General features: G+C 42.1%; 1 protein-coding gene across 2 annotated transcripts in view; it reads left to right on the top strand.

Moving 5' to 3' along the window:
* LOC126284077 (ubiquitin-conjugating enzyme E2 G1-like) overlaps positions 1-22,312 on the top strand; it is a 51,800-nt gene that overhangs the window by 5,904 nt on the left and 23,584 nt on the right. For both annotated transcript variants that reach the window (XM_049982707.1, XM_049982708.1), the window contains exon 3: positions 17,593-17,690. In XM_049982707.1, the coding sequence (XP_049838664.1) occupies positions 17,593-17,690 (98 nt within the window). The remainder of the gene's footprint in view (positions 1-17,592; positions 17,691-22,312) is intronic.

Here is a 22,312-nt window from a genome sequence, read left to right as displayed (position 1 = left end):
CAGCAGGCAGTGAGGGGTCACAGACAGAAGGGCCCCACCATAGGTAGTTGGCTTAGGCCATAATGATTATGCACCCAGCACAACCTGTGGCAAGCAAATCTGTAGCAACGGAAGGGTTAAGCACTTGTTTTATAGTTTAAAATTTAATGTGAATTGTGTAGTTACTGTTATTTGAGCCTAGAGAACATTTTTGTGAGAGGTCAAACGGAAAGTCATGGTTGGAATATTATGAAAAGGATAGGTAGCTACTCATCATAAAGATGACATGTTCAGTTGCAGGCAAGCACAACAAAAAGGTTGTTACTACAGATTGAGCTTTCAGCTAAAGCCTTTTACAGAAGACACACATACATTCACAGAAGCAAGCATACTTCCTGTGAACATGACTGCTATCTACAGTTGATCCAGTGTGTTGTTAATGGCCCTCTATCACTTCATTTTCTTTTCAATGAAAATATTTCGAATTTATATTTCTTACGCTGCCACCAAAGTGATTGATAGATGCATCAAACTAAAAACATTTAGGGATGCCTCAAAGACTTGGCGATCAGTTGCTACCTACACTCATCACTAACATATGACAGTTTCTTAACCTAACATTACACATAAAAAAAAAAACAGCAGTGTGAGGGTGGGGGTATTCACATATTATCCTTTCTTTGCATTAATGACAACTTCATTATTTACTTTTTAAATTGTATTTTTGCAAAATAAAAGTACTGTTATCTAATGCCACTAGGTTGTCAACTGGTGATTGTAGTTGGACTTGACTTGATTAATGGTATTTTGTCAATCAAAGATGACAGAACTTTGTGGTGATAGCTGATTAAAATTTATGCAGTGCAGTTTTCAGAGTTCAGCTCGATCGGAGGTGACTTTGTGTCAATGTAAGATCAAATGCTGTACACAGTAATCTCTAAAAGTTGTTTCTGTAGTATGGAGAAAAATCCTTCATTTAACAGGAACTGCTGTCTCAACTTCTGGTGCGTTATTTTGGTGACCACATCTCTCTCAAAATATTGTGTGGGTAACAGTGGTTCACATTTTGATGTAATATGTGATCCCCACACTTGATAAATAGATTACCTTATGTCCTTCAGCATATATTGCAGTTACTTCATTGCAATTATGTGACCTTGTTGCAGTTAGAAATAGTCAATTTATGACTGCAAATTCGGCTCAGGCATTTACAACTTTCCTGTGCATTTCTTACATCTTAGGACTGTGCCAGGTATTTCTGTCAGATTCAGTGAATTTATCTGCAGATTTTTTATGGAGTGACGAGTTGCTATTTTGAAAAATAGATTTCATAGTTTTTCATACAGCTGCTCAGTATCTTCTAGCCCCATTTCGTGCAGGATGGTCATCTTTCAACAACTGTGGCCGCCATACTTTATTCAAATTTCTTGAGTTTCCCTCTGGATATCTTTCGGGTTTATTTTTTGCCCAGTTAAGTAGCTTGTCACAAGCCTTTGGTAAGCTCGAGAAGGTCAAGGTGATGGTCTATCGCTGTGATGTAAAGCCCTATATCCCTCCCCCAATGTGGTGCTTTAAGTGCTGGTAGTTTGGCCATTTGTCTTCACACTGTACTTCCTGCGTAACATGCAGAGATTGTGGATGCCAATCACATCCCAATATTCCATGTGCCCCGCCTCCAATCTGTATCAACTGCAGGGAGCACCATTTGCCTTGCTTGCCAGACTGCAGGATTCTCCAGAAAGAAAGGAAAATCGTGGAATAAAAGACCCTGGAGTGACTGGCCTACACTGAGGCTAAGAGAGAATTTGAATGCTTGCATCCTGTGCCTATGACATTGTCTTAAACTGCCGCTACAACAGTTCTGGCACCATCAGCTCCAACCACCCAAGTCACCTGAGTTGGAAGACTACACCTGCCCCATGGAGGGGGGGCGGGGTGTCGGCATTTCCCTCCCTGTTGCTCCTGCACCACCTACTTCGGGAGTAACTCCCCTTCCCCAACCATAGAGGATGTCCATCCCCATTTCTAAGCCGGAAAAGCGTAAGTCTTCTTCGGCTTCTCTCGCTAGGAAGGGGTCATTTGGATCAATCCTTTCCCAGGCTTCTGCTAGTGGGAAAGACGATGCCCACCAGTGGCTGAAGAGTCCAAAAGCAGCTGGTCATAGGGCTTCACGCTCACCCTCGGTGCTGGAGACTGAGCCAGTGAAGTCCTCCCAGCCAGTGAGTCCCAGGGAGCAGTGAGAGAAATCCAAAAAGAAAATGCCTAAGACCAAGGAAATTGCAGTGGCACCCAAACCACTGCTGCCTACATGCTCTGTGTCTGAGGATGGGGTCCACTGAGGACCTAGATCTCGCCGGACCCTCAGACACAATGGATATGGACAGTTCAGGCAAAAAGTCTGTGGCAGCAGGTGACCCTGAGATGTAAACTGCCTCATTGGATGTTCCATGTCTTCCCAATCTTACAATGATGTCATCCTCCAGTAGTCCAGACAAATTGCAGAAATACCTTGCAAAAGGTGGGGGTAGAAGAGTTTATTTTTTCAACTCATTCATATGGTTGGAAATATTGTAAAACAGTTTTTCCAACAAAATTTTGCTTGGGAAAACTTTCTGCAGTCATAAAACTTGGAAAATTTTGACCTCTTTTCCGTTTTTTCAAAATGTTTAATTTGCTCCTATCACATTGACGTCTATTTTCTTTTTAAAGTTCTTTTTAAAGAGCACAAAATTCTCTACAAATTTGATTGTTGCCATTTTTTTCTACTCCCAATATCTAAGGCGCTACAGCGTCTCAAAAAATCAAATTTTCAAGTTTTGAGCATAGTGGCAAGATACTTTATTTTTGAAAACTATTTTTTCAATTTCTGTTTGTGTGGTATAAGTACATTGTACATCATGTTATAAGTTGGAATTTACCACCTCACTTTCAAGTCTTTAATTTCTCTGTATGCAACACGATTGCTGGGCACCCAGCTATTGTGATTCTTACATCACTACCTGAAGTTCACTATGGGCCACCTCAGCCCTTGTATTTGTAAAGCTGTAAATATAAAAATACATCATTAAAACACACACACTCGCACATGCACACAAAAATAGTCTCGGGAAACTGAACTATTATTAACTGCAATAGGCAACCTAATTAGGTAGGTAATTATTGTTGTGTATAAAAGCCACACAGTTGACATTAAAAATAAGTAGCTTTATTACAATTAAAATGCATTGTCAGTTACTAAAAAAATGTTGACAGTTCTGGGTGTGTAATACTTGTAATATCGCAAATTAGTGCACTTGAGACAGATATGAGCACCACTTCCAACATTTTGATGGGCCAGGTTCCTCAGTGTCACCAGAAATACCTTGAGTTAAGGATTCAGGGTCTCTATCTAGAGTTGATCCCAGATTGACCTCTTCTTTAAACAGCAAGTCGCCCTCAGCAAGTTAGTCGATTTCGTCAGCAGTTTCTTCTACATCCTCCATATCATCTTCACTGTCTTCTTATAAAAATTTTGGCACATTTTCACATTTCTTGCAAATTGAAGAACATTTCAAACCCACTTTTCTGCAGGAGTACACTCCGCCATAGTTGAGCTTGCATGAGCATGAAACAATCTGAAGATGTGCTTCAGGTGCTGGATCTTGGCTCATTATAATGTGTATTGGATCGTGATCACTGTGATTCTAGCCCCATTTCTCAGGTGGTTTCCAGTTTCCCATCCAACTTTGGACTTGTTGGTAAGTCCGCAACGAATGATGTTGTGCAGCATCTGGTGTAGGTGGCAATCGTGCAAGATTCAGTTTGCTTTTTGTGGCAGACTTGGCGAATAGCTGGTACTGCAAATGGTCTAGTGTGTGGGAACTGCTGACATTTCCACTATGCAATGCGATAGTACCTGTTTTGTTGCTGTTATTTCTTCACGGGTAGCGTGTGGTTTATTGAACATCCTAAGTGCTGAGGTTAGGTGTTCATTTTTCGCAACAATATTGCAGCACTTAATTTTTCCTTGACAAAAAAAGCGGATGTTGTATCACATCCGCTAAAGACATGAGTGAACAGAATATATTCACTGTCAAACTTGTAGGATGCAGTGGAAAACCACTTGTCTTCTGCATTTCCTCTTCCTGGCTTTAAGAAAAAGTTTTCAATGCCTTGTCCCAAACTGGTCATGAGCACAAGCAGGTAAACATCTACATATACATTCATACTCCGCAAGCCACTCAACGATGTGTGGCGGAGGGCACTTTACGTGCCACTGTCATTACCTCCCTTTTCTGTTCGTCGCGTATGGTTCGCGGGAAGGACTGTCTGAAAGCCTCCGTGCGCGCTCGAATCTCTCTAATTTTACATTCGTGATCTCCACGGGAGGTATAAGTAGGGGGAAGCAGTATATTAGATACCTCTCGAAACCTGGCGAGCAAGCTACACTGTGATGCAGAGTGCCTCTCTTGCAGAGTCTGCCACTTGAGTTTGCTAAACATCTCCGTAACGCTATCACGGTTTCCAAATAACCCTGTAACATCTTCTCCTACAGTGACAACACTTCCAAAATGATTGGTTCTGGAAATGACAGATGTTACAATCATAACGTCAGCATCTTCTTGTGCCTGGTGCACTTCAATGCTACACTCCAGAAATTCCTTTTTAAGAAATGTGATCAAATGCATTTTGTTTAGTTCGTTGTACAAGAACTTGTCCTGGGGGACTTGGTTCACCATCTCGGATTCAACCACATCAACCAAAGAATGTTTTTTGGACCTATGAATCCTCTCAGCACTCTTTGTGCTTTATTTGTCTTGTTCACATGGATACCCATCAAATAAAATAGCAAATTGAGATCCAAATTGATGTTGCAGGTAAGAAACATAGCTTTGGGCTATTGACTTCAAGCAAACATTGAGTCCATGTCACCTTGTGGATAAGGTACCCTCCATCAAAATTTCGTTTGGTATATGGGAGTCTTAACTGCTTTGTTTAAAAAATCATCAGAATTCCCAGTTGCACATAAGAAGCATTTCTCTTTGAACTTAAACTGACCTTTTTCCTGCGACCGATGTAGCACGCCTGTTGGTTTCTGAGGATGTCGAAGGCCAGCTGCTATCATTCTCTCATTAATGTATTTCTTGTAGCATGCTTCATGCACCATCACTTCACTTAGCGTTTTCAAGAAACGGGTGTGAACAGACTCCCTGCTTTCAGCATTACAATTGATAAGTGTGCTCAGTCCTTTCTTTTCACATTGCATCCACCATGCACCAGTTTTTTCACAAATGAAACACAAATTTGTCAGACACTCATTTTCAGCACCATAACATATACTGAATGGAAGTGACTCCAAACTGTAAGACTCTTTTTGTTGTGTGCTAATAGCTGTCAGCGCGCTGTGAACAATCACTAGAGATAATTGCCTTCAGCCCGCCAAAGAATAAATTTGCTTTTGTCCGCTAAAGAACAATTCCTACATACTTTTTCTTATAACTGATCATTAACGTCAATCAACTGTAGAAAATGTACGGCACCTGCATGCAATCGTATTACATATTGTAACACAAACTTCACGTAATCAGACGTGAATGTGTTCATAGTTACTGAATATGATGCTGTTTGTCCAGGCCCTGCAGCAGAGTGAGATGGTAAATTCAAATGAATAACATGATGAGTAATGCTTATACCACACAAATAGAAACTGAAATAAGTGTTCAAAAATTAGGTAATTTGCCACTTTGCTCGAAATTTGAAAAATTGATATTTTTTATGCACTGTAGCGCCTTAGATATTGGGAGTAGAAAAAAATGGTAAGAATAAAATTTGTAGAGAATTTTGTGCTCTTTAAAAAAGAAAATAGACATCAAAGTGATAGGAGCAAATGAAACTGAGATTTTGAAAAAACTGAAAGTCCGAAATTTTCGAAATTTGTTGACTGCAGAAAGTTTTCCCAAGAGAGATTTTGTTGGCAAAACTTGGTTTTCTAACCTTTCCAACAATATGAAAGAGTTCAAAAAATAAAATCTTCTACCCCAGCTTTTGCAGGGTACAAACTTTTTTCTGACAGTTTCACTGGACTACAGTGGAATCGCGGTTTTTTCCACAACCTGGCAGAGCTACAGCAGCTGTTCAGCTTTACACCTGCTTTCTGCATTGCCCTCCAGGAAATGGGGTTCCCGGCAATGTGGACCTCTGCCCTCCACGGCTATAAGCGATATTACAGGAACCGTAGCAACCATATTTGATGGCAGGGGGAGTTTGCATTTATGTCCTAAACTCGGTCTCTAGTGAAACTGTTCCTCTTCAAACCCCTCTTGAAGCTCTGGCTGTCAGGATATGGGTAACTTTGGAAATACCTGTATGCAGTGTATATCTTCCTCCAGATGGTACAGTATCCTTCAATGTATTAAATGCACTGATTGATCAACTTCCTAAACCTTTCCTACTTTTGGGAGATTTTAACACCCATAACCCTTTAATAGTCGGCACCGTGCTTACTGGCCGAGGGAGAGATCTCGAAACATTAGTCTCAGTTTGACCTCTGCGTTTTAAATACTGGGGCTGCCATTCATTTCAGTGTTGGTCATGGTAGTTAATCAGCCATTGATTTTAAATTTGCAGCCCAGGACTTCTCCCATCCATCCACTGTAGAGCACATGATGACCTGTGTGGTAATGACCACTTCCCTATCTTCCTGTCACTGCCCCAGTGCGGGCCCATGGACACCTTCCCAGATGGGCTTTAAACAAGGCGGACTGGGAAACTTTCACCTCTGGTGTTGCCGTTGAATTTCTCCCTCATGGTACCATTGATGTGGTGGTTGAGCAGGTGACGACAACAATTGTTTCTGCGGCAGAAAATGCGATCCCTCACTCTTTAGGGTGCCCGAGGCTTAAGGCAGTCCCTTGGTGGTCGCCGGAAGTCGCTAAAAGAATTGAGGAGGATCAGATAGCTCTACAGCAGCACAAGTGGCACCCTTCCCTGGAGCACCTCGTAGCCTTTAAACAGACTCAGTGCCTGTGTTCGCTACCTTATCAAACGAGTGTTGGGACAGATATGTCTCGACCATTGGTTGCCATGCATCACCTTCCCAAGTGTGGGCAAATATCAAACGTGTTTTCATGTACCAGACCCCAACAGGTGTCCCTGGTGTTACCATAAATGGCGTGTTATCTAACTATGCAAACACAGTTGCCAAGCACTTTGCTCAAGACTCTGCTTCAGAGAATTACCCCCTCAGCCTTTAGCACACTCAAATGGCGGCTGGAAGAGGACGTCCTCTCATTAACTCCACGCCACAGTGAATCCTATAATGCCCAATCTACAGAGTGGGAGCTCCTCAGTGCCCTCTAGCATTGCCCCTACGCAGCTCCTGGGCCTGATCGGATCGACAGCCAGATGATTAAACATCTCTCATCTGACTACAAGCGACATCTCCTCGTCATCTTCAAACTGATCTGGTGCGATGGTGTCTTTCCATCGCAATGGCGGAAGAGCATCATTCTGGTGCTCAAAGCCGATAAAAACCCGCTTCATGTGGATAGCAATCGGCCCATTAGCCTCACCAACATTCTTTGTAAACTGCTGGAACATATGGTATGTGTGCGGTTGGGTTGGGCTCTGTCCTAGTCATGTGGCCTACCGGGTGCACATCAGAGCAGCTTCCATCAAGTCTGCCATTCGAGCAGCCTTTTCCAGACAGCAACACCTGGTTGCTGTCTTTATTGACTTATGTAAAGTATATGAGATGACATGGCAGCACCATATCCTTGCCATATTGTATGAGTGGAGTTTCCGGGGCCCACCCCCAATTTTTATCCGGAACTACGTGTCGCTCTGTACTTTGTGTCCAAGTTGGTGCCTCCCATAGTTCCATCCATACCCAGCAGAATGGAGTCCTCTAGGCTCTGTATTAAGTCTCTCTCTCTCTATTTTTAGTGGCCATTAACGGTCTAGCAGCAGCCAACCTGCCCTCCGTCTCAGGTTCTCTTTGTACCATTCATCCGGAACCTGCACATTACCTTAATGACAATCCACTCACTGTAGTGGAGACATATCGATTCCTAGGATTGGTTTTCGACACTCCATTGACTTGGCTTCCTCACTTTCGTCAGCTTAAGCTGAAGTGCTGGCAGCACCTCAATGCCCTCTGTTGCCTGAGCAACACCAATTGGGGTGCAGATTGCTCTACGATGCTGCAGCTCTACAGAGCCCTTGTCCAATCCCTAATTGACTATGGGAGTGTGGTTTGTGGTTTGGCAGCGCCTTCAGTGTTGCATTTACTCAACCCTGTGCACCACTGTGGGGTTAGTCCCTCCATTGCAGATCAGACGTGTGCAACTGCTCGCCAGTTATGCAGCACACATTCGTAGTTACCCTGAGCATCCGAATTACCGTCTCTTCCCGCCCACAGCAGCCCATCTCTCTTATCGCCAGTGCAGGTCGGGGCTAACAATTGCAGTTTGTGTGCGGTCCCTTCTCTCCGAACTGGAACCCTTCCCTTCACCATCTCTACTTGCGGTCCGTTTACGTACGCCTCCATGGTCCACTCGTCGGCTGCAGCTTTGTCTGAACCTTTCACATAGCCCTAAGGACTCAATTAATCCTGCGGCTCTTCGCTGTCACTTGCTCTCGATTCTTGACATGTTCCAGAGCTCTGAAGTGATTTACACCAATGGCTTGATGGCTGATTGTCACATTGGCTTTGCCTACGTGTACGGTGGTCATATTGAGCAGCATTTCTTACTCGATGGCTGCAGTGTATTCACTGCAGAGCTGGTGGCCATTTCTCGTGCACTTCAGAATCTCCATTCACACTCTAGCGAGTATTTTCTTTTATGTAGTGACTTCTTGAGCAGTCTGAAAACTAGTCTTAACCTCGTCATCCTTTGGTAGCATCCATCCAGGAGTGTCCATCTATGCCCTGGAATAGTCCAGTCATTCAGTCGTGTTTCCATGTGGACCCCTGGTCACGTCAGAATCCCAGGAAATGAACTTGCTGACAGGCCGGCTGAACAGGCTACATGGAAAACACTTCTGGAGATGTGCATCCCCACAACTGACCTGTGTTCGCTATTACACCACAAGGTTTTCAGTTTTGGGAGACAGAATGGCAAAATCTCAGTATGCACAACAAACTGCAAGTCATTAAGAGGACCACGAACATGTGAAATTCCTCGGAGGAACTCTGTGTTTCCCTGCAGGCTCCGCATTGGCCCCGCATGGGTGACCCACGGCTATCTCTTGCACCCTGAAGACCCACCTCAGTGTCTGTGTGGTGCCAAATTGACAGTGGCCCACATTCTTCTGCTATGTCCTTCTTTGGCTGCCCTGTGACTTCCTCTACGGTTGCTGGACACGTTATTGATATTAGCAGACAACACCTTGCCGGCTGATTTGGTTTCATGTTTCATCCGTGAGGGTGGGTTTTATCATTCGATCTGAGTTTTAGTGCCTGTGCTTTGTCCCCCGGTGTCCTCCACTTTAGTGCTTTTAGGGTGAAGTTTTTAATGTGTTGCAGGGTGACTGGCTTTTCTGTTTTGTTTTCATACTTGGCCAGCCACTGTAATCTGCTTCCTAGGTTTACTCTCTTGTAACTGTTTCTTGCATCTCTCTGTTGTTCTCTTGTCCTCTTTTGTTCCTTTTAGTGTTTGTTGTCTTAACTTTGTTCTAGTGGTCTTTCCTTTTTTTGTTTTGTGTTATATGTCTGGCCTATTTTATTCTCATACTTGTGCCATTGTTTTATTATGGACAAGGGACTGATGAACTCGTAGTGTGGTCTTTTTCCCCCTCTTTTAAACAAACCAACCAACCCTACCAGGTCATTTATTTTTTTGCCTCTTGTAGCATTTCATTACACCACATTGCCATCACCCCACTAATGCCCAGTCTATTACTTGCACTGTTGATTCTCATCCCTCCCCCCTGCAGTGGACCCACAGCCCTTCCTTGCCTGTCAGAAAAAGCAACTAAAAAGTCTAAGTAGGTCGTTTTTTTACCTTTGTCTTCTGACTATTCTTCAGTTTTGAAGGTTTTTGCTTTTCACTTCTTTAATGCTTTTTTCCCCTCGTGTATTTTGCGTTTTAAATTCTGGTCCACTTTTTGGGTTTGACCTTCACTTTTCCAAATTTTACTGAAGTGTGGGTCATTTGGGGAGGACTCCTTACTGTGGTGTCACCTCTCCATTGTCTGCTGTTACCTTTTGTACTTACCAATCAAGAAGAGCTGTGTATCAGTTTGGCACAGTGTGTGGAGTCTATTTTGTTTACCACATCCAGAAGGAACCCAAGGATAATAGAGTGGACAGTGGAGCTTTTGTTCTAGCCTTCACATCAACATTTTACCTGAGAAAGTTAAGATCATGGTTTAGAGGTGTGAAGTTTGGTCTTACTTTCGTCCTCCGGTGAGGTGTTTCAAATGCTAAAGTTGTGACCAAGCCCCTCAATGTGTCAGTAAACTGTCCAGAACCGCACCCTCCTCGTTCACTAAAATTCCCTCTTAAAGAGGGAGAAGAAAATTGGAGTATAAAACACTTGATCACCTGTGTTACCAAAAAGCAAGGGAGACGTTTGAGACTTCATGCAACTATTATGGCCTCCAATTTTGCGACTGTTGTCGCATTCCACACCTCACACGATGACAGGGTCTCGCACGACATCTCCTGGCCTGGTTGTATGCCAGGGCCTGCCCCACCATTGGGGGAGGAAACCTCAGCTCCCTCATCCCCTGCACTTATAGCATCAGTGTTTCTCACACCATTAGTGCAGCCAGAGATGCCTAGTCATCCTCTGGCACCATCAGTGAGTACACATACAAGGTGCGCTCCTCTCAAGACAAGGACCAGCAGCCACAGGCTCTCCCAGAAGATAAAATGGGGAAATCTTCACAGAAATTGAACTCGGTAAGATAAGCTACTTTCTCAGGCTTTGGATGTTCTGCTCCCCAGCCCTGCAGCAGTAGAATCTATGCACACGGACAATGGATCACACAATTAGATAACCACTATCTGGTAGTAGAGTCATTACATCCAGATTTTCCATTCGCCACTTTCTCAGACCTGACTCACAGCTCCTTCAATGGAATTGTAACAGCTACTATTCCCATTTGATTGAACTCCGCCATTTAGTGGCTACTTACTCGGTAATTGGCATAGTGATTGAGGAAACAAGATTTACAGCAACACACCTCCCTGCTCCAAAAAACTGTACACACTGCTGTACCAATTGTGTTAATGTTGATTGTTTTCAGTGAGCAGGTGCCACTTACTACTGCACTAGAGGTTGTGGCCATTAGTGTCATACCTGTTTGTATGACAATATGTACTGTTTATGTACCCCCAGGTGGGCCCTTTCATTGTCACAATATGTTAAACAGATTGGTACAAGATACTATTATTTGTGCTGCAGCAGTAAAGCTACACAACTCCTCCGGCTCATCCCGACAACTACCCATGCCATGGTGGCCTGAAGATACAGCCACAACTATCAAGGAATGCCCCCAGGGTACTTAAACACTAAAAGCGCCATCCCTGCATAGATAGTTTAATAGCATTCTACATCTACTTAAACTCCTCAAGCCACAATACAGGTGTGTGGGAGGGTACCCCCCAGGCATTTAAATGTGATTTGCAGAGTATACATGTAAATGTAGATGTACCCTGTACCACTACAAGCCATTTCTTCTCCTGTACCAATCGCAAATAGAGCGAGGGAAAAATATGTATGTATGCCTCCGTATGAGCCCTTATTTCTTATATTTTATCTTCGTGGTACTTGCGTTGCAATGTATGTTGGCGGCAGTAGAATTGTTTGGCAGTCAGCTTCAAATGCCAGTTCTCTAAATTTTTTCAATAGCGTTTCTTGAAAAGAATGTCGCTGTCCCTCCAGGTTTTCCCATTTGAGTAACACTTGAGTATTGTTCGACCCTACCAGTAACAAATCTAGTAGCCTTCCTCTGAATTGCTTCCATGTCTTCCTTCAATCTGACTTGCTATGTATATCAAACGCTAGATACTACTCAAGAGTAATCACATCAATGTCCTATATGTGGTGTCCTTTACAAATGAACCACTCATTCCTAAAATTATCTCAGTAAACTAGACTGACCATTTGCCTACAGTGCCACTGTTTTCACATGATCGTTCCACCTCATTATCACTTTGCAATGTTAAGCTCAGCTATTTAAATTACTCGACTGTGTAAAACAGGACATTAGTAATACTGTCTGGACATTACGCGTTTGTTCTTCCTAGTCATCCTCGTTAACTTAATTTTTCAACATTTAGGGCTAGCTGCCATTCATCACACCAACTGGAAATTTTTTAGTCATTTTGTCTCTTCCTACTGTCCTCAACATCTTACCATACATTGTGGCTTCGTCAGCAAAAAGCTGCAGATTGCTGCTCACCCTGTTTGCCAAAGCCCCCCGCCAGGGGCTCACGGTTCTTTCACGAGTTCATGTAGGGTGCACACAGGGTGCCGAGCTGTTGCAGCCCATTCTTCTTTCTGTGGCTGCATTTCATTCCCCCTGCTCCCCCTCCCTATCGTCGCGACCTTCCCCCTGCTCCCCTTCCTTTCTCTCTCCCGGTGTTGTGATTTATCTTGACCTGCCTATCCACCTGGTTCCCTATATTGCTTGAAATTTTGTCTCTTCTTCCTGTTCCTTCATCCTTCTTGGCATTTAGGTCAGTGCTTGAGGTTTGACCTCCACGTGTAAATTTTCTGTTTTTAGTGTTAGCCGTTCAGGGGAAAACTCCTTCCCTAGCATCTGTGGTGTGGATTCCTCTCCCCCGTTCCTTCCCCTGTTCGTTTCCCACTGTAGCCCCCTTCCACCCTGCTAGGTCATCAGCATGTGTAGCCATTCCGCGTGTTTGGGCTGTTATGTACCTATCTGGCTGAGCCCCCTGAAAACACAGGGATCACACTACTGATACCGGAGCTGTTCCCTCCCCATGTGTGCCAACGAGTGGTTGCTTGTCTTGTTGGAGTATCAGAACTCCTGGCAAAATTTGCTGTGCCCGGCAGCCCTTGCTTTGGCTTGGTGGTACCCATGGGGATAGTCTCAGATCGGAGTGGGTGTATCAGGGAAGATGCTTGGTACATGAAGCTTTTCTAACTGCAAAAATTAGCAATTCTTAAACAACTCACTTCGAATGGTGAAGGATCATTCAATGCTGCATCATATGACCCAGCAGCCTTACCTTCCCTAGCTACACTATGGCAGGAGAGCCACGCTCGCCATCTTGGGATGAAACACTCCCTGCTACCTTGCCTAAAGTAGGATGGATGGGGACACATTCACCACCATAAAGCCATGGAGAATATTGAGGACAATTTTGGTGAAGTGGAGTCTCTTAGAGGCGGTCGGGCTCCCTGCTTCTTCTGTTACCCAACCTGCAGCTCTTCATGCTTGTGATTGTCTTGACTCTTCACAAGTATCTGTATATGGTTCAGGGATTGATTTTTCATAGGGACCTAACCCTGCAAATTGATGAGGAACTCCAGGCTAATCAGGAGCGACGCAGCATTCATTTTGTTAGACGTGTGCAGAAGGGTCGCAAAGACAACTGCACCAATACCAGAGCCTTCATTCTGGCTTGAGTGGGATACCCTCCCAGAGTAGTTCAAGGTTATGTGCTACAGATGAGATGTGAAGTGGTACATCCCACCACCCAGGAGGTGCTTTTGCTGCTTGCATTTTGGGCATGTCTTCCTGCTGTATTGTGGACACTTTGTGGTAACTGGAGACCCACTTCATGAGGGAAGCCCCTGTGTTTCGCCATCTTTGTGTATCAGTTGTCGTGCCCATACTGCTCACTCGCCAGATTGCCCAGCTTGCAAGAGAGAAAAGAAGGTCCAAGAGTAAAAGTCTGGATCACTGTCTTATGCTGAGGGTCACCAAAAGTCTCTCACTCCATCTAGTGTCAGTATGTTCAACTTTTGTCTGTTACATCCTTTCCCTCTCCTACCTCTTCCTTACTCCAGCTCAGTCCCCCTCTCCCCTCTCTAATGCAGTTCCCACGACCTCCTGTCCAGGAGCCACTCCCCACTCCCCGGCGAAAGAAGTGCTCTTCTTCGGCACCTACCTGTGATGAGGCTCGCCACTGGGACACTCCCAGGTGTCTTTCAGGGCGGAGGCCTCCTACAACAACTCGGCCATGAGATGCACTGTGTGTGTGCCCCAAGGTCGTCTGCTCTCTTTCACATCTATCAGATGCCTGTAGTCCCTCTGTGCCCTGACCTTCTCCACCTCTGAAAATAAGAAGAAACATAAGTCCCAAGACAAGGCACCCGGGCATCTTCACAGGTCCATCTCTCAAACTGAGTCTTAATATCTTATTTATGGATGTCACTCCATCATTCTCGGTGACAACCACTGAGTGACACGACCACCTCCTGGCTTCTTTATGTCCAAACTGGACTCTTGCCACACGGTCATCCAGTGGAATGCAAGAGATACTATCATCACCCACCGAAAATACGTCTTGTCTCCTCCTACTCTATCTCGCTCTTAAAGAAACTCACTTCTGTGATGACCACTTTCCGACGTTTTGTGGTTATCAGGCATTGTCGGAACCATGTTAGGGCCAGGGTAGCATCTGGCGGGGTCTGCACTTCCATTCGCTCAGATATCATTAGTGACGTGATCCCCCCATGTACCAACCTGGAAGCAATGGTGGTTAAAGTGCAAACGACTCCGACAATAACTGTTTGCAGTGTCTACCTCCCTCCAGGTGGGCTACTTCCTTATGCTGAACTGTCTACCTTAAGACAGCTACTCCTGCCCCTGTTTCTCCTCCATGGGGACTTCAGTGCCCAGCACCCCTGTGTGGGAAGGCCACTTCAACGCATAGGGGTCTCCTAATTGACTAACTTAGTACCGATATCGATTAGTCTTCAGTGATGGTTCCCCTACTCACTTCAGTGCCGCCCATGGCAACTTTACTGCTATCAATCTCCTCCCTTGTTCACGTGGCTTCCCTGCATTGGTCATCCCATGATGACCTTTGTGGCAGTGACCACTTTATGGTGATTTTATCATTCCACTGCTGCCTCCAGGCAGACAGGTCCCCATGTTGGGCATTCCGCAAGTACAATTGGCCTTTATATACGCGTGCTGTGTTACACCTCCCTCTTGAATTGCATTGATGCGGTCATGCAAGGCATCTCTGCCACTATTCTTCATACTGCTGGCACTGCTGTCCCCCTATTTACAGGTCCTCCTCGTCGTTGACTGGTACTGTGGTGGACAGAGGATGTAGCAGTTGCTGTTCAGGACTGCCAGCAGGCACTGCAGCGATTTTTAAATGATATCCTTCCCAGACCAACCTCCTCACTTTTAAGCTTCTCTGCATTAAGGCTTATTACCTTATTAAGCAAAGTGAAAAGCAGTGCTGGGAGTGCTGTTTCCTCCCTGAGGATGTATGCTTTTTCATAGCAGGTTTGGTCAAAGCTCCGTAGCCTTCTGGGCCACCAGCAACAGTCTGCTGTCCAGACAGACGGCATGTGTGTCCTCTTCCTACCCTGCTACCTCTCTAGGAGAAACACAGTGTTGAACAGATGGCCCTCTGTTTCAACCTGCACCGTGTGGTGCCCTATAATGGACCATTCACTGAATGGGAATTCTTACATGCTCTTAGCTCTTCACGAGACATGGCCCCAGACTCAGATTCCATCCACAACCAGATGACCAACACCTGGACATTGCCCAGAGTGGTGGGATTGAGTGTAGTTTTCTGATTTATTGACCTTCTTCCATAGATTGTGAAAATCATCTTTGGTATAACATTAATGCAAGGGCACTAATGATATAGCTGTTTAGTGCCCTCCACCATAAATATGAAGCAGTGGATGTCAGGTGTGGATAATTTTACTAATTTTACTTAGAATCCTCCCTCTCCCCCCCCCCCCCCCCCCCCAAATCACACACAAAGTATTGCAATTTTAAGATTTGTGTGTCCATTCATAGAAAACCCATTAATTATTTTATTTTATTACTGTGTGTACTGTCTTGGGAATTATTTAAGACCAATTATAAGTTCCCACCAGGTTGGGAAAATAAGAGCCTTTTTCAATGTGTCTGTACTCTTCTGGTAATTGGAAAGTGACAAATACTTTCTTATTGCCCTTTGTAACTTTACTGCTTAACTAATTCATGTCTGTTAAGTATGTGCTTCTCTTAACTTGTGAAAAAACTCCAAATCAAAAGCTTCATAAACACCTGAGTTACGGGCATTTATGTAGATAAGTACTATTTTGCATTTACATGCTTGTAGAGCCAGTTATCAGAACATCACTACATTTAAAATTAGATATACAAAAGTTTGTCAGAGAACAGATTTTTTACAAGTTCTTATGTTAAAAGTACTGGCAAATGTGCAAAGTTTCATAAAAATCTGAGAGGAGTGACAAGAAGTATGTAATTAGACATGGTATGACCCTCTTATAACCCCTGTGTTTATAATTTTCTTGTTTCACTTGATTTTGCAAAAGTGCTTACAACTGAAAATTAGTTTCATTTGATGGTTCCAGTTCACACACAACTGCAGAGTTGAGGAATAGAACTCTTTCCTGAAGAGCTTAATTTGTGAAACTTTTACAAAAGATCATTGCTGAGAAACAAGAGACCATTGCCAACAAAAATATTAGGTCACAATAATCTAATACCAGTAATTGCTGAAGATGACATGGTCTGTCAGTACTATTGGGCCTTCAGGGCCTGTTCAGGAGTAGCTTTTTTAATTGCTGCTGCTACTGCTTCTGCTTCAGTCCAGAGACTAGTTTGCTCTGTGTAACCACACTACTCTACCTGTTGCATATTTTTTAATTTTAATTTTTTGTTTCTGAATTTAAATTCCTTTTCCAAATTTCTCCTTGATTTCATCTGCAGCTTGCTCTGTGTAGATTGAATTACAGGGGTGAGGGGAGGTTGGTGCTAGAGCTCGTCCTCACTTCCTTCTCTGCTGCTGCCTTCCTTTCACCTCCTTACTCATAACTGTTGTCTGATTTCTGTGCAAGTTGTAGATAACCTGTTGCTCCCTGAATTTTAGCCCTGCTATCTTCAGAATGCCAGTCTATTTCAGTGTACAAATGCTATAAATGTAAGTTTGACTTTCTTCGGGTTATCTTTCTTCAAAGATAAATTGTAGGGTCAGTATGGCCTCACATTTTATGTATGTAATACTTAAGTCCACATCTGCATCTAGAAAAACTTTGCCGTTGAAAACCTGGTTTTTAAAATCCTGTCTTACTATTATGCAATCTGAGTGAAAAGTTGAATTTCCTCCAGATCATCTTGTATACAACCTCCTTTTAAGATGAGTATATGGCTCTAAGGTCAGCAGACCAACCAGGAAAGCCTGAAGACTCAATTGTTTCACAATTCTTAGAAGCATTTTCCAGCACTAAATTGTGTCAAAAAGTGAAATTTTTGCGGGTTCCCAATCTGTTTCCTATATTCCATGTCTCCTACTTTCTTTTCCCAGTGGCAAATTCTAGTGCCACATGATAGTTCATTTTCGTCTCATTAAAAGTGCTTAAATAGTTCTTGTTTATTTTAAAATTAATTTTGACAGTGGTTTGATCTTTTATTGGATATTTTTCATTAAAAAATGTATGTTTTGATTTTCAGCGAAGGTGGTTTTTTCAAAGCACACCTTCATTTCCCAAAGGAATATCCACTGCGGCCACCCCGTATGAAATTTATCACAGAAATATGGCATCCAAACAGTGAGTAGCAATTGAAATAAGTTATATACTATCTTGCATGCTTAGTCATTATTGCTAACAAAATTAAAATACTGATCAGTTTCTAAAAATTAGTGTTAATTTGCACTCTGAAAACATGAAAATATTTGCAGTCGGTATTGAAGGTACTTGTTCTGTGTTAGAGCAGTATCAGTGTGCATATTTGGACAGTATTGTCTGTATCATTTTCATAGTATATACTGTAATACTCCCTTTTTATACTTTTCAGTTGATTGACACACAAAAAAGTGTTAAATGCAGGAAAGTGTAAAATATTGGAAAACAAATGAAAATAAATTACTTGTACTGTCATTCTCTTTGTGTTGTTCAAAATATGAAATTAAAACAATTTAAATTTTGCCTATTTTAAAAAAATTTTGAAGTTCTTACTTTTAGCTAATAGCAGTTACCTTTACTTACTCTACACAATATACAAAACATCAAAACAAATCACTACCACCAGATGCCCTACTAATGTACTGCCTCAAAATGTTGATAGCTTCCATGGCATCTCTGTTGCTTGGCCCAACTGATTCTTGATCCTCCTCTTCACCAATCATCTTTCTCTTCCCTTCTTCAAAATGTTTGGTAATGAAGCTGTTTGCACCTCTGAAGCATCATCGTGGCATACTCTTGAAATGTAGATAATGTGCCTATCACAGAAAAATCTGTAGGCTCAGGCAGATCTTCTAATGGTTCCAGTTTGTTTTCTGTGAACTTAAATCCCGCTGTCATGAAACCGTTAGGAATTATTAAAGGAGTCATGTCCATCCCTGCTTTGGCTGCACAATACACAGCATCCAAAAGTGATTGTCATGGATATAAAATCAATGACTTTATCATGCATAAATACAGCCTTCTGGACAAGCATTTTTTATATTTCCATTTAAATGAGTGGATAATTCCCAGATCTAATGGTCGAAGCTATCATACAATTGGAAGGCAGCAACACTAACTTAATATTTCTGAGATGGAGACTGTCAGGGTGCGCTGGACATCTGACAAGTAGCAGCATTATTTTCCTATTTTTGTCTCATTTTAGCATCCAATGCTTGCATGGTGGATGTGAAGATGGAATTGGTCATCCATGCAGTGCTGTTGGAATCTTAGTCATTCATTTTTTAAATGTGTTGGCTTTTTAAGTTTACCAGTTACCAAAGGAGGTAATTTTTCACATGTCAGCATTAAGCTCAAGTGAAAGTTATCCTCAGTTTCCCACTGCGGCATGTCACCTTTAAGATGTATGATATTACTTGGTAGTGTGTTATAAAAAAGACCATTTTCGCCTACCTTAAAAATATTTTTAGGACATAATCTTTAAAGATATATTGCAGTTTTTTTTCCATTGGTCCACAATTCCACTATTAACACTTAAACTTTCACCACACAGCTGGCTGTAGACAATGTTCTGATGAGTTTTAAATAGACTGATCCAACAATTCAATGCTGTGAAGTTTGTGATAACACATTTTTGCAACAAACTGAAGCTCCTTTTCTTTCAGTATGTTGCCATCAAGTGGAGTTCTTGACATTCATGCTAACAAACCACTCCACAGTGAGTTTGGACAAACTATCATATGCTGATGGCCAAATGTATTCACTTTTTTGCCATGGAACAAGGCTGCCTCACATTGGCTTTGATAATAGGTCCTTCAGTAATTGAACTCGCAATCCAAAATGTGAATCTATCCAGTGGAGAATCACCATTCTTTCTTCCACAGAAATACATTTATTTTTCTAATCATGTCACTTGTAGGCACTGATTAAAGTTACCACAGAATGTGATTCGTACCCTAGTGTTTGCTTATTATTTCAGGCATGCAAAAAATTTTTAAAGGTACTGTTAGAATTTTAGCTCCCTTTTTACATTCAAAGAAACAGATATTATATGTATAATGTAGAATTTAAAATTTACTGGTGCATTTTGTTTCAGAATTCATAATTATATGCAGTAATCATTTCTATTTTTTAGTGATAAGACTTCTTGCCTAGTTCGTTTCATTACACATTGGCATGATTCAGAACAGCTCCTGTCGACTGTCTTCTGTTTTAAATTGTGGCCACGTATACAGTCAGATGGTAATTACTAGACTGGATTATATGCATTTGCATATTTGGCCCCTTTTGGCTCGGTATTTTATATCTTACCTAAAAACTAGTGATGATCATTTTCCAACTAAAAAAGTCGGTTACATAGATCCATGTGAAACATTGATTGCAAGCAGTATTCCTCTTCACAAACCCTGTCCTCAAAGGCTTCCTGCGCAAATATTGCATAACTCGAAATATACTAGATAAACAAACATTGCGTAAAAGTTACATACTACAATTTACGTAAATGTTCTGGAAGATATAAGCAATGAACTAGATGACAGCACTATCTGGATTTCAGTTGACGAAAGTACATACACTTGTGACCTTTAAATTACAAATTTAATTATTGGTTCTTTAAAAGAGGAGCCTTCTTATTTAGGAGCCCGCAAAGAACTTGAAAAAGTAAGTCATTCTATGATCGCCACACTAGTGAATGAGGGTATTACAAAAATATTTCCGGAATCTTCTGCAGATGAAAGGGTGTTTGTGTTTTGGTTGCTGCTCCCTATATGATCAAAGCAGGAAAAGCCTCAATTTGATTCATGTGATGTGCTTTACCCATGGAGTACATAGTCTTGCTGAAGAAAGACATTGTGTGTGAATGTCAATAAACTGAGTTCATCCACAAAGAAAGGGTTTCTAAAATCTCGTGCTGGCATGGAGACCTACAAAGAAAAACTACCAAATGTGCCTTTACCTCCCGAACCAATGGTAACTCATTGGGGTATGTTGGTTGATGCTGTGTTTTTACAATGAAAAATGTAACATAAATTGCAAATGATACTTTGGCCCAATAGTATTAATTAAAAGTTAATACTGTTCAGATAGTCATGAATTGTTTTTTAAATAAAATATTAAGGAGTTTTTGAGTCACTCCTTTGTGTACGATATATCTCAAACTTGGTCCTGCACATATATAGTGTTTCACTGTGACTCATTCGCATCACATCTGCTTGTTACTGACAACAGTAGCAAAGAAGGAACAATTTGTGAAGCGCGGTGTGTCCCCATTTTGCGAATTTTTAGAAAATACTCCCAGAAAGGCCCCCTTCTTAACCTCTCTCAGAAGTATTCAGAAAATATCAGCATTCTAAGTGTACAGATTTTTCGCATAGTCGGCATTCTTCCTCATTGATATGCAGAGGTCAATGTTAAGTATCATGAAAGTGTCAAAGAAAACTTAAAATGTGACATGGAATCACTGGTGGGAAAGTTTTGTATTGGAGAATACTACTTCCTAAGTGGGTAAACATGAAATGTGGAGTGGGGGATTAAAACAGATGAGTGAATAAAACTAATAACCAACAGGGGAGAAAGGTTTGAGATTGCTTATTAGAGTTTGTCCATGTGATTGATGGACTCTGTAAGGATGTCAGAAAGTTTAAATCTGCATACTTCAGGGAAACCATACTGTTCAGATGGTTTTGGCCCTTCCACTCAGAACTTTCACATTCTGATGTGGAGGTTGATGGTGTCACTCATCTGCACAAGCACCCTCAGTATATTTTAATCCTACAGACACAATAAGGTTGTACATTCAGTGTGGTCCACATCCCTCAATAAATTCGTGAATAGTTGATTATTGGAACATACATTTTTAACAACTAAGAGAATTCCATTATGCAAGCTTGGCATTTCGACTGATGCTGAAGAAAGGTTTATTTTTGAGTAGTTCGTAGTGGAAAAGTTTTGATTATGATGGCTATTCCAATGTTCATAGTCAATGGCAACCAGTCAGCCAATAGCTATTCCTTTCTTCCAGCCTTGATCATCAGATAGCTTTACATTTCATCATAGCTGTCAGAGTACTGTGGTAGCTTTTGGATGACTCCTGTATCCACAAATGTTTCTACATTAACAGCACTATAGAGCACCTGGATACTTGTATTTAATCCCTGAAGTGTTAAATTTTCTGACATTTGACTCACTTTGTTTCCGGTTCTGGAATAAAATTTTGAATGCACATAGATCACATTCTACATTCAGTGTTGTTGTTAATGTCTTATTTAAATGGCAGGTATTGAATTTTGCTGTGTCATACATAGGTACCTGGTGATAGCTAGTAGTGTCCTTAAAAGCTAGATACACATCAAGTGATCGTAATGATTCATTGCGGTATGTTTTCCTCAGAGATGTTGTTTGTTATGAAGTTAGCAGGGTTGCCACAAGTTCTGGAAATCAGGGAATTTCAAACATTACATGTAAATCAGAGAAATATTAGGAAAATTTGAAAAAACTGAGAATCTCATTTTTGTCTCGGTAATTGAAATAGTTTGTTTACTGAGGTGTCAGGCATTTGTCATTGACTAGGTGCAGCTTAGTACATGCACCTCTTCCCCCACTCCCTCATTACTACTGTTTCACCCCTTCCTACCACCCCATTTAGCTTGAAGTCAGTGCTGGTGCAACTTCGTGCTTCTAGCCTAGCAGCTGCTGACAAGAGGCAGGGAAGCATGAGGGATGGTTTGTTTATCTCTGATTCTCAGAGACTGTAGATGCAGTGGCCAAAG

Source organism: Schistocerca gregaria, chromosome 8, assembly GCF_023897955.1.
Source record: "Schistocerca gregaria isolate iqSchGreg1 chromosome 8, iqSchGreg1.2, whole genome shotgun sequence".
In the NCBI taxonomy this organism is placed as follows: Eukaryota; Metazoa; Arthropoda; class Insecta; order Orthoptera; family Acrididae; genus Schistocerca; species Schistocerca gregaria.
Note: the sequence above shows the minus strand (reverse complement) of the source record. Positions and strands in the feature narration are given on the sequence as shown.